Source organism: Cavia porcellus, unplaced genomic scaffold (genome assembly GCF_034190915.1).
Source record: "Cavia porcellus strain 051 isolate PalLab524CR breed Dunkin Hartley unplaced genomic scaffold, mCavPor4.1 scaffold_26, whole genome shotgun sequence".
NCBI classification, from domain to species: Eukaryota; Metazoa; Chordata; class Mammalia; order Rodentia; family Caviidae; genus Cavia; species Cavia porcellus.
The window spans coordinates 46,610,062-46,623,892 of record NW_026947509.1 but is presented as its reverse complement, the minus strand read 5'-3'; the positions used below and the strand labels follow the sequence as shown (position 1 = coordinate 46,623,892).

General features: G+C 36.0%; 1 protein-coding gene across 1 annotated transcript in view; it reads right to left on the bottom strand.

The window, feature by feature from the left end:
* Window positions 1–13,831, bottom strand: part of Pth2r (parathyroid hormone 2 receptor) — a 92,024-nt gene that overhangs the window by 32,957 nt on the left and 45,236 nt on the right. The window contains exons 6-8 of the mRNA XM_063237386.1: window positions 12,478–12,667; window positions 10,996–11,149; window positions 2,132–2,192 (exon numbers count right to left, since the gene is read on the bottom strand). Of these exons, the coding sequence (XP_063093456.1) occupies window positions 2,132–2,192; window positions 10,996–11,149; window positions 12,478–12,667 (405 nt within the window). The remainder of the gene's footprint in view (window positions 1–2,131; window positions 2,193–10,995; window positions 11,150–12,477; window positions 12,668–13,831) is intronic.

Genomic DNA, 13,831 nt, shown 5'->3' with positions numbered 1-13,831 from the left:
GTTTTCCAATAAGACAGTGTAGAATTCAAAATTTTATTGTGAGAAAGGGAAGAGAAAAAGTAAAATGTTTTACAATGCAAAATCACACAATATCATTTATATTTAATTTTTTACATCAGTTCAACTGTTTCAGAACAGCATTTAGCATCAGTTATAATATACTATCCAGTGGGTGTTTTGTCTCAAAAATTAAAAAAATCTATTTTTATTTTTTGCAGTGTAAAGACATGATTATTACTATTTTAAGATCTAGTTTATAATCTTTAAGAAAGCAAAATAACTAAGAAAACCATCAAATTCAATTTAAAGTATACTCTGAATGTATTTACTTTCTTTCTGGCTCAAGACCTAGAATGTGTTCGAAGGATGAAAAAGAGTCAAAATTTTGCTCCGGGCTGGCTTGAGAATATTTCCTGCTGTCTCTGGGTATCATTTTATCTATCTCTAAAATGAAGACATTGGACCAAAAAACACCTGATATCGTACCGTATCTAAAACTGAATCTATGTTACATAGTTATGCATCTCAGAATGTGATTCTTGCAACATTAATTAGTTCTTATTTACCAACTCGACCTCCTGCCTCTGGGAATCAGACAGCAGATTCTACAAATTTCCTCTGAGGTCTTCAACATCACTGTGTAAATTTAACAACAATGAAAATAATGTAGATAACAATAATCCTACTTGTCAAATTTTAATGAATCCAAATAGCACAAAGGGATATAAACAAGTGGAAATGTGAAGCCAGTAAGTTTCTGATTCCAAGAGAAACTGATGCAAGTAACTGCAGGAAGGCTGCTCCTAGACAGGGACTTGGAGAGTTCAGATTTTCTGAAACAGTGAGTGGCGGGTTCTTTACAGAGTTCAGGTGCTCATGGAGTATGGCCTTTTAAAAATTAAGTGCATAGCAGATCAACTAATTTCTAAAGGAAATACCTACTAATTCAAAAAAGGATATTGATGGCATTTAAGAGATGTTCCTGTGACAGTTGCACTGGATTGTCAACTTGACTGGCTTGAGACGCACCCACAGGATTAGTACAGGACACTTCTACCCTTGGAGCCTATATCTGGCCCCTGACCTCTTGCAGTCTCTCTTGTTCTGCTTCCTCGCTGCCATGGTTTAAGGAGTTTCCCTCTGCCAGGACCGTCTACCATGCCATTTGTGCCTTGAAGCCCACTGAGCATGGGTTGAACTCTCTGAAAGCATGAGCTGAATGAGTATCTCCTCCTTTAAATTGCAGGTATCAGATATTTTGTTCCAACAATGGCAATGGTAACTAACACAGCTTCCAAGAAGCTAACTAAATATATACAACATAGGTAACCAGTGGATAGTAAAGTATATTATGCTACCTTTCTGCTCTTAGAAGAAAGCAAATGGAATGAATGAAACACATAGCTTGCATTAAATAAAAACAAGTGATAATATCTAGAGCACATGTGTTAGGTGTAGGAAATAAAGATACGTGAGACAACTACAAGCTAAACATTTATGACATACTAAACAGATAAAATGAAATAAAGTACTCCCAATATTTTATTTCAGGAGTGCTCAATATTCTTGAAGTCTTAATTCAGCTACTTAGTGGTAAAATTCATTCTTGTACTTCCTTTGCAAGGATGAAAATAAAGCACAGAGCTCATCAGGCGGAGAATGTACAGCTATGACAAATGGACCTGCTCCTGTGTCTCTAAATCAGCCAGCACGTGTCACTGGCCCTGCAAGAATCTGACTAGTGGCCCCCATAGTGCAACCTCCTACCTCTGACCCTCGCATCCACACTAAAATTGGGAAGGTTGTTATGCAGGAAAAAGACAGGAAGTAGGAATATTGCTGTGCCTGTTCACACCATGTCCCAGCATGCTCATTCTCACCGCATGTTAGACTGGTTTCATACACCGGGGAGCTCAGGTATCTCAACCTAGTCTGTGAGTCTTTCTGTCTGAGGGCCTTTGGGATAGAAATCTGCTGCTAATGTCTTGGAGGTTACTGTTGCCACTTCCCACATGATGTCCCTCCCCACAGGACAGTGGCATCAGGAAGAGCAGCCAGCGTAGACTCCAAGCAGGAAATCTGAGTCTGAGAAACCTGTGTTCACTCTCCATCTCTTCTGGGTTTTACTCACCTGGTGTCAGCCAGAGTTGCTCGTGCCACTGCCCAGGCCACAACAAACACTGCTGGAAACCCTGTCATCAGAAAAAATTCAGAGACCATATTGAATTTAAGCCTAAGAATTTTTTCCCATATTCGTTACACATTGTAGTACTAACAATTAGCAGCTGATGCTGGAGACTGCAGTGGCTGGTGAATGATTTGGGTTCAGACACCCCAGCCAGGAGAGGACAATTGGCCAGCAGCCATTTTGGAAGGGGGCCAACTGAACTCAGGACTCAGAGCAGCTGTGGACTGACTCTATCTAGTGGCTCCAAGAGTCAGAGTGAGGCACTATCCAGTTCAAGCTGGCAGGAGGTCAGGGAGCTGAGTTCAAACTGGCAGGCAGTCAAATTCAAGACAGCAGGAGGCATTTGGAGTGTTGTGGGCTCAAAAACTCAGGTCTCTGCCTCACAGCCAGGACCCAAAAGCATCACCTGCTCTGTTCCACTGGTGCATTCTCCATGGAGTCCTCTGGGTTTGGCAGCATCACTGTGCTCCTTCAGTTTGAGATGCCCCTCCCACATCACGAGCTGAGTGTCAGGGAAAAACCATCTCTTGCTCCCTCTGCTTTCTGGATTTTGGTCCCTCTCTTCACCCACCCTGTGAGCTTTAATTTTTCCTTCAGATCTGTGCTAAGTCCTGGGGACCCACTCCCTCCTCCTTCTCTTCCTTGTGTTGCTGTATTTGGAATTAGACATCCAAAACTAGGGGGACTACTGACCATCAGAAATCTACTGCTGGTTTACTGGGATCATTCAACCTGGATCTGGGCTCTGTCTGTCTGCTCTGTTAACCAGTGACAGCAGAGACAAGCTGAAGTGTACTTATTTTTTTTTTTGCTTTGCTTTCTTTACTCTTTTATTTTTTAATATATTTTTGTCTTTTTAATTCATTGATTGCTCTTGTTTTTTATATGAGTGAGAACATCATTTCTAGATTTTTTTTCTGTTCTCATTTCTGCTCCTCCCTTCTTTCTTTCCCTCCTGTCTTCTTCACCAGTTCCCAAAACTTGTAGAAGCTTCCTTTCTCTATTTGCATTCCTGCTAAAACTTTCTCCTTTTCCAGTGCTCTATTTTTTACCTAACCTATTTTAAATTTTCTCTGTGAAGGTAAAATTGCCACATTGTGGGAATATTTGATTGTAAAAATGTGGTTTGCATTTTACATTTTGTTATATAACTATGAATCATCTTCATACAGTTGAAGGTTGAAAATTAATAGTTATCACAGTTTCTCATGCTCTTGGGTGTGTTTGATGATATTTTTATTACTTATTATACTACTATAGCCAAGGTGACATACTTGTTCTAATCAGTTGTTTCTCTTTGTACGCCAAGATTAAAATTGCCTGGGAGTTACAAACAATGCTATAGGCCAGTGCCAAAAAACAAAGGGCTAGACCAAATAAGCAGTAATTTCACATCCTCAATAAATTGAACAGATAGGATTTTGCCACAGATGCAAAACCCAAAGGCCAGCAAGATCTGGAAGGCATCTGAGAAGTCATTTCCTAAGGCATCTTAATGCTAGCAATAAAAATGATAAACAACTTACAAGCATCAACACAGGAGTTACACTGAAAAAACAAAATGAAAAGACACAGATTCAAGACTTTGCACAGACTTCAGGCTTGCAAAAGACAAACCCAGTGAGCAATGAGGTGGCACAATTCCAAAGTCACCCACCTGGGCTCTCTGAAGTAGTAACAGTGGAAGTAGCAAGCAAATGAAAGAATCAAATCAGAAATAACTTCTTAGATAACTTCAGAGATGGTGACCACAATGAGGGACATAATTAGTGACGCTAAAGAAGATACAGATTTAAAACAACAACAACAGAGAAGTTTAGAAAAATGCTGGAAACCATGAATGCACAACATAGGAAAGAAATGGAATCCATAAAACAACTTCAATCAGGGGCTGGGGATTTAGCTCAGCAGCATAAGTGCCTGCCTGGCAAGCACAAGGTCATGAGTTCAATCCCCAGTGCCAGAAAAAAAATTATAAACCAACTTCAATCAGATATCCAGGAAATTGAAAATACATAACGTAGAATGAATCAATATGAAGACAAAAATTAGATCTAGAAGACAAGACTATGATTAGCGATCATGAAAAGAAAAATTTCTTAAAAATAACAAGGAACCACAAAATATCAATCCCAAGTATACAAAGAAAAATAATATAAGATTGATCAGAATCAATGAAAAAGCAGAAGATAGAGCAAATGACATTAACAAAAACTGTTTATGTAAGTAATGGTATAAAAAGCCAAGCATGGAAGAAGAATTTGACATTCAGATAAGTGAATTATATACAATTCCAAACTAACTAGGATCAAAAAAAATATACCTCAAGCCACACAATAGTTAGGATTCCAGAAATTTAACACAAGTACAGAATATTAAAAGCTATTAGAGAGGGGCTGGGGATTTAGCTCAGTGACATAAGCGCCTGCCTTGCAAGCAGGCAGTCGTGAGTTTGATCCCTGGTACTGATAAAAAGACCAAAAAAAAGCTATTAGAGAAAAGAAACAAATCACTTATAAAGAAAAGCCCATCAGAATTACAGAAAACTTCTCGACACAAACCCTCAAGTCTAGGGCAGTTTGGAATGAAGTATTTCAGCTCCTAAAAGAAAACAACTTTAACACAGATTGATTTACCCTGCAAAATGATCTTTCAAAATTGATGGAGAATAAGATATTTCCATGGCAAAGAACACCCGAAGAAATTCATGACCAACTAACCAGCACTTCAAAATGTTCTGAAGTTATTCCAGAAAGAGATAACAAAGCCTAAAAAACTTCATGAACCCTAACAAAACTAACCCACCATGTAAATCAAGTAAAACAAGAGAAAGAAAGAGAAGCAACAACAGGAACTAACATGACAAGTATAAGTCAATACATATTAGTTATAGCCATCAATGTAAATGGTCTCAATTCATCAATCAAAGCAAACAGACCAGCAGAAGAGATCTGAAAACAAGATCCAGCAATATGCTACATTCAAGAAACACAACTAACTCAACAAGAAATTGATAGACTGAAAATCAAAGTATGAAAAATAACATTCTAATGACCAGAACCAAGAAAATACAGCCATCACTGTACTATCTGCAGACAAAGTAGATTTCAAGACAAGTCTTATCAAGAGATAAAGAAGATCACTACATCCTTGCTTTGAGAACAATTCAAGAGGAAAACATAATAATCATAAATATACATAAAACAAATGCTAATGGGCATGAAAGATCAAATAAGCACTAAAACAATCATAATGGAGGAATTCAACACTCTACTGTCAACAAAAAGACAAATGAACTAGATCAAAATATCAAATTTTTGAACAAATGGACTTAGTAGATCTCCATAGACTGTCCCACGCCAGAAGTTCAGAATACACATTCTTCTCAGCTGCACATAGGATTATCTTCAAAATATATCACATATTAGCTCACAGAACATGCTTAAGTAAATGCAAAAGAACCGAAATTACCTGATGTACACTATCAGACCATGGGGCAATAGAACTGGAAATCAATGGCAAAAGAAATCACAAAACTTCAAAACACATAAAAATTAAATAATACCCTCCTGAACAATGAATTGGTCACAGATGAAATTAAAGAAGAAATTAAACAATAATAACCAGAACATGAGATGCAACAAAAACAGTCCAATGCGGGAAATATATCATGGAAAATTCTCACATGAGGAAAACCTAATGCTGAACATCAAGCTTTTCTAAAAAGAGAAGAGCAAGTTGAGCACAGAGCTCTTACGTGGGAGGAAGTGGTGAAGATCAGAGCAGAAACTGAACTGAAACTAAGAGAACAATGAGTCAAGGAGTTGGTTCTTTGAAGCATAAAATTAAATTAAGAAATTCTTGGCCAGTTTTATGAAAAAAGGAAAGAAAAGAATCAAACCCATACAACTAGAATAAAAAGAGTGAAATCATAGTGAACTCTTCACTATAAATACAGAAGATCATCAATACCTCTTTCAAGAACTTATTCCCTAATAAGATGGAAAACACAGAAGAAATACAGATTCCTACATACAAATGAATTACCAAAGCTGAATCAAGAAGATATAAAGATTCTAAATAGGCCAATATCAGGTAATGAAACTGAAAAATTAACTAAAAACAACTATAAACAAAGAAAGGCCTTGGGACTGATGGATATACTGCTGAATTCTGCAAGAAATTTACAGAACTAATGCTACTACCCTCAAACTCTAATGAAATTGAAAGGGAAAGAATACTCCCAAACTCATTCCCGGAAGAAAGCATAATACTAATACCAACCAAAAAAGAGAGCTATAGGCCAATCTCTCTAATAAAAACATAGATGCAAAAAAATCTCTACAAGATGCTGGCAAACAGAATTCAGTAAATTACACCAGAATATACACCAAGCAGGATACACCACAGAGATTCAGAGATGGTTCAACATATGCAAATCAATAAGCTAATACACCATATTAAAAGAGCTAAGAACAAAAACACATGATGATCTTAACAAATACAGAAAAAGCAGTTGACAAAGTTCCACACCCATATATGATAAAAAAAAACCCTACATAAAATTGGAATTGATGGTTTTTATCTCAATCTGATGTCATCAGTAACAAACCAATAGCCAGCATCATAAATGTCAAAAGCTGAAAGTTTTCACTCTAAAATAAAGAATAAGACAAGAATGTCCACTATCATCACTTTTACTCAGTATAGTTCTGGAAATATTAACCAGACCAATTACACAAGAGAAAGTATCAAACTAATAAGGATTGGAAAGGAAGAAGATAAAGTATCATTATTTGCAGATGATATCGTACTCCACATAGAAGACTCCAAAACTCTACCAAAAGATTTCTAGGTTTAACAAGCAAATTCAGTAGTGTCACTGGACACAAAGTCAGCACTCAAAAATCAATAACATTTCTGTACACAAACAACAAATTCAATAAGAGAAAACTTAAGGAAACTGCATCTTTCACAATAGCATTGAAAAAAAACAAAATACTTAGGAATCAATCTAACAGAGGAATTCAAAAAAACTCTACATTGAAAGCTACAGTACTCTGAAAAAGGAGACTGAAGAGGACTTGGAAAATGGAAAGACATCCCTTGCTCTTGAGTAGGAAAAACCAATAAAGTGAAAATAGCTCCTAAAATTTGTATGCAGCCTTGATACAATCCTGGTCAAAATAGCAACTGCATACATCACAGAATTAGATAAAACAGTCCTAAAATTCATTGACCTAGCATTGTGAAAGAAATTCAGGGCAACAGAGACAAAGCAGGAGTCATAAAAATTGCCGATTTTAAATTATACCTACAAAGTTACTGTGATGAAAACAGCATTGTAGTAATGAAAAAAAGCAGGCCCAAGGAGCAGTGGAACAGATTACAAGCACCGTTCCAACTCCAAGCACATCCAGCTACCTTATCTGTGACAAAGGGTCCAAACACCTTCACTGGAAAGAACATAGCCTGTTTAATAAATGATGCTGGGAACTGGCTTTGCACATGCCAAAGACTAAAACTAGACACATCTCTCTCACCAAGCACTAAACTAATGTTGAAATAGATCAAAGATCTAAATATTAAAAGAGAAATACTAAAACTGCTGGATTACAGAATAGGTAGAATCTTGAAGTCATAAATGTAGCCAAAAGATTTTATGAATAAAATCCCAATTGCAGAGAAAATATCAACTGAGATTACACCAAATTGAAAAGCTTTTGCACAGCAAAACAAACCAACAAAATAAAGAAACAATCCACAAAGTGGGGAAAAAATTTCCAGGTATTCCTCAGCCCAAGTACTAATATCTAAAATATATAAAGAACTATAAATATCATATCCCCCAAATTTAAAAACCCAGTGCAAAAGTGGGGCATCTGAAATGAACAGACACTTGTCAGATGAAGAAGTAAAAATGGCAATAAATAAATGAAAAAATGTTTAACATCACTGGCCATTAGAGAGATGCAAAGTAAAACAACACTGAAAATATTGTTATTAAAATATTCTGTTATCCAGAAAAAATGGCTATTATCAAGAAACCAACAAGTAGCAAATGCTGATGGTGCTTTGGGGAAAAGGAACCCTTCTCCACTGTTGATGTTAGTGTAGACTGGTGCAACCATTGTGGAAATCAGTGTGAAGATTCCTCAATAAAAGCTACTTGTTCCATTTGATCCAGCTATCCCCCTTCTGGGTACCTACCTAAAACATATTAAAAGCATCATACTACAGCAGTATATGCAAATCTGTGTTTATAGCAGCATAATTTGTAATAGCTAAATCCTGGAAACACCAAATACTTGAGACACCAAATACTTGTCTCAAGTAAATGGATGCATGCACTTTGAGATCATTCTAGTAAGTGAAATAAATCAGACACATATGTTCAAACATTGCATGGTTTCTCTGGTGTGAGAAACAAAAAGGGTAAATAAGAACCAAAGTGTATAACAGATATTGGGAAACGGGAAAACAATGTTCAAATGGGAAGGGGAACTAAGGATGAGTAAAGGAAGGAAGAGAAAAAGAAAAAAGAATAGAAGAAAAAGTGGAAACAAACCTTTTATAAATAAGGAGGGGTAGAGGAGTTGAAGAGAGGAGAGGTAAAGTGGGAAAAAAAGGATGAAGATACATCACATACAGGTGCAAATTCCATATGATGACTGTTTTCATTATGTATCTCTGAAATGTACCAATGAAATTAATTAAAAGTAAAAGTAAATCATCCAGCTCCAAGGATTTTGTGGTGGAAACATAAAATAGACTAAGACATGGACTTCAACACATATGTCTGTATTTAAATCATATCAACTGCGAAATGGATGATTGAAGTATATCTGCTGGATTAAGATCATTTTATACAGAGATAATAAAATTGGAAGCAGAAATAACAGAATATTTTCTGCATGAATATGCTTAGCCACAAGGACAAGACTACACAAAATTATCACGATAGGCTCATTTATGTAGTATGTTTCATATACTGGCCTTTCACTTGACAGCTGCAGATGACAGATGATTTTGTATACAGGTCAATCACCACATTCAATAATGATAAAAACAAGACAGAAATCTTTAAAATACAGAAATAAAATACAAAACAAAATATATAGATGAAGCATAAAATGGATGATGAGAATAAAGTGCCTTATCTAGGCAAAACTGAGGCAAAGATAAGGTGGTGTTTGAAAGAAAAAAAAGAAAGAAACAATTCTCATTGCTAGTAACTTTACCTCCAGTTTGTTGAAAAAAATAAAGTAAAACAGTCATTTGATATATATTTGCCTTCAGCCTAGAAAACATCGAATATGCCATATATTCCTCTTTGGACTATTAATTTTCCTTTCCTTCCAGTTTGTTGTTAAAAATCATTAAAATCAATGTAAATAATGTATCTATTTCTAAGTATTTATCTAGCTGAAGAGAGCTTAAAGATATGACAACTCAGACCAAATGAGCAATAAAGGACTCAAAACAAGTTCCCTTCTTCAATGAAATCAATAAATAATGTCATTGGGGAAAAGTATGAAATTGAATTACCATGGACTACGTTATCAAAAGGGCCTGCAAATCAGGAAGCAGAAGACAGAGGTTTCTCACGTGGGAAGATCAAGAGATGGAGGGAGGGGGGAGGGAGAGGAGGACAAGACAACCAAAAAGAATTAAGACGAGTTATGGCCAACACCAACTTCCCACAAGGAATGTAATCACTGTGTGCTGCAAACAGGGGTTAACAAATAAACTCAACAAACAAGATAAAATTTTGTGCTTTCTGTTCATTTCTTTTTTTGTAAGAATTTGTTTATATCTTGCACTCTGAGTAACTGCTTTGAAGACAACAATACACAGTGTGATAACTATTGTTACTGTCTTATTTGGTTATGAAAATCTGTTTTTTCAGAGAATAAAAAAGAAAATTCTGATTTTATGTTATCTGAAAACAATCAGAGAGCCTTAAACAAGATAAGCTGCTTTCAGAAATAAAGCTTTATTCACAACACTTATTATTTTATAGTAAATAAAGTTTTACAGTAATTTGACTCTCTTTTAAAGGTTATTAGCTAGTTATCAGGAAAGGCCCTACAACTTACTTCCCATTGTCACTCATTAAAACAATGTTAAGGCAAAACAGGAAAAGTACTGTGATTTAAAGGGAAGGAAACAATATCTTCAAATTGAGTCTTGAGCCAATTTAGTGATTCTTCTTCCTACACTGAACACCTCATAATTAGAATATGAAGAGCAACTTAGATCTGTAACTGCTACTTTCAAGATTAGTCTGTATCTAAAGTATACACTATATGAGTTTTAATTTCTCCTAAATTTTAACAAACAATATGTTTTTCTCCATGTCATGCTGAGTTAGTGTCTAATCCAGTAATTATTCCAATACTGTCATTTTTTCAAATGTAAGCTGAATGTCCTTTTTTTAAAAAGTAACTTGCGAAAAGTAATTTGAATGATCTTCTAAAAGACATAGTAAATCTCCATAATTAGTTTGTGCTTTGAATTTACTAAATGCAGTCAATATCATCCTACACATTTCCTGCGAGAACTCACAGTATACAACCTAGAAATCCCAATTGAAGATACATTATTATAGTTTAGAAATTCAAAATCCAGAATTTTTAGGAAGAAATTATCGATCAAGCAGAATACTGACAAAAAGTGTAAGCCTAGCAGTTATACAGATAGCAGACTAAAAATAAGAAGCCTTAAATTTCCTTCAAAGCATCCTCCTAAGCATCTGGCCTAAGAACATGACCAGTTTAAAAGGAAAGAAGACTTAAGTGTCTTACCCCAGCCAATCCAGATGAAGCCCCACAGGTATTTAGTGTCCGAAAAGAAAGACACAAAGATTAAATTATGCAGGTAGAGACCTTCCACCAGGATCCAATAGTAGTTTGTAGCCAGGAAGTAAATAAACATCACAACAGCAATCTTACACCCAATCTGTTATAAATGAACCAAAATTACATCATATTAGAACCCACTGTTATTTGGGGTGCCAATTTTAAAAAGTATTTGTTTCTTTTTCCATAAATCAGTGCATCTCCTCTAAAAAAAAAGGAGGTTGAGGAAGTAAAAGACAAGAATGAAATCATTTTAATGTAGCTTTTTAAGAGTACAGATTTAATTCTAATGTTAACATAGTACTTTTTATTTTAAAAGTTACAAAAATGTCACCTTTTCATAAATTTTCCCTTTATAAAAATAATACATGATTTTCAGAGAACATGGGACGTATAAGGAATCCCAAAGAAGAAAATATTATCTATTTCACTACCATGAATTTCATTCCAGACTTCTTATGCTGCTATTGCAGCAAACACACTGCCCCCAAAGTTAATGACTTAAAACGGTGAATTCCTCCTGTCTCGTGGATCTATGAATGGGCTGAGTAGTTCTGTGGACCTGGGCTCACTCATGGAGGCCCCCCCTCCTGGCTCCCTCTCTCACCTCATGTGAAACTATTATAGACTCCTAAACACCAAATCACTAGTTTCACTGACGAGTTGGGGGTTTTTTGTTTGCTTGCTGGCTTGCTTGTTTTTGCTTTTTTACTTTCAAAAGCAGTGACCCATGAGAGTTGCTATGGTCTATACATCAAATGTTAGTCCAATTATAAGTTTTTTATAGTACATTCTAGAATGTTCTGGAGGAAATAGCCCAAGGACATTTTTCAGACTCTAAAATGAATGGTGAGACTTGATGGTTTCAATAGGAAGTGTCCCTTAAAGATTTTGTATTGATCATCTCCAGTGCACCAATGCTCAGAGGTGAGACCTAGGGAGGTCACTGGATTATGGCACTGAACTCACCAGTTAACTAACTCATTGATGAGTTTGAGTTGAACGGACTATTAGGAGATGTGGCTCCCTTTGAAGGAGGCATATGCTCCCCAGTCCTGCCCTCTCTTTCTGGATCTTTCCTTCCCTCTGTACTTCCTGGTTCCGGTGAGGTAAGCAGCTTCCCACCACCATCCCTGTCTGCCATGATATTTCTGTGTTGCAGCCAGCCAACCACAGGCTGACCATGAGTCAAGAGAAATCTTTTCTCCTTGAAGCTTTTTAGCTCAGATATTTGATCATGGCTACCAAAAGTTGACTAACAAAATAAGAGAGGGCAAATTGAGGAAGAAAGCATCAATCACTTAATTTAGGTAATTCAGAGACCAAAAAAAGCCAAAACATGGCAACAAATGCTTAGTGGACAGTGAAATTTCACTTACTTGTCATGTGCTGAAAATCATACTGAAAGAAAATGGTGAAAACACTTACATACTGTGACTTGTCCAGAGAAGGCACTCCGATGGAATTCTGTAGGTCATCCTGCACCATCAGGGACTGCAACTCCCCTATTCGCAGGTGAGCCTGGGCCGCCTTGTCCTTGACAAAGATGCTTATAGCTCTCAGCATGAAAGACATGAATAAGTGCAGGTGGATGTAATTCCTAGTGCAGTGCAATCGCCTGTGGGGAGAAACAGCCAGGATTCACGTCTGGATAAAATTGGAAAAAGGAGAAAAAAATAAAACGAACCCGAATTCTCTTCCCAAAAGAGGAAAATATGGTAAAATCAAAGACAGAAACCCATTACTGTGGGCTGGGAGTTTAGCTCAGTGGTAAGTGCTTGCCTTGCAAACACGCAGTTGTGAGTTCAATCCCAGCTACCCCAAAAAAAAAGAAATCCATTATTATGTTTTCAATAACAACTGGGGTTTAAAACTAAAATGCAACTTTTTAATGATTAATTTCAAATGTATCTTGATTTGTTATTATATTTATTCAGAGTTTGAAGCGTTAAATATTATAGTACATTGTAAGTAGCCACAGTGCTATTCACTGGGAGTATAGAAAGTTATTCCCCATAAGATATATTTTTAATTTTCATGGAAAAAGAGACTAAGGAAAAGGTTAGAGAATCTGATCAAAAGGACTGTTAGAAAGCTAAAACTTAAATATACAATGTCTCTGCCACATATATACTACTTTCCTTCCAAAACTGGTAAAGCATTCATGTATAAGGGAGTAGGATATTTTAAACTGATAATATATTTTTATAATTATGTTATTAATATACTCTCATTTAAAAATCCCTGTTTCAAATGATACTAAACTGCATGTGTGCTGTGACTGATATGGAATACTTTTTAAAATTTATAACATCTATAGAAGAAAGTGGACATAGCATAAAAGTGGACAAATCCACACACGAGTTTCACAAAGCTATCATATCCATGTTATCAGGAGCCAGACCAAGAACAGAACATTATCCAGATGTCAGAATCCATCTTTCCAATCAGTGGCTGACCGAAAGTAACATCAGGGATTAATTCCCCATGCTTGACTTCTATAAAAACAGCATCAAACAGTATGTATTCTTGTGTCGGGTTTACATTTCTTTACATAGAAAACAATATTCAAATGAGAATGAGCCAAACAGATTTTTGGAGTGTGAGCATTAATATGTTATGAACATGTATTTATGACCACTAGGCTTAGATGGAATCCCTCACTCATTCATTCCTCCTAGAAAGTGTCCTCTGTGCAATAAAAAAAATTAACTCATATGGTATTTGGCTAGATAAGGTGTCAGGTAAAGTCATAATTGTTACATATTTCTGTATAATATAG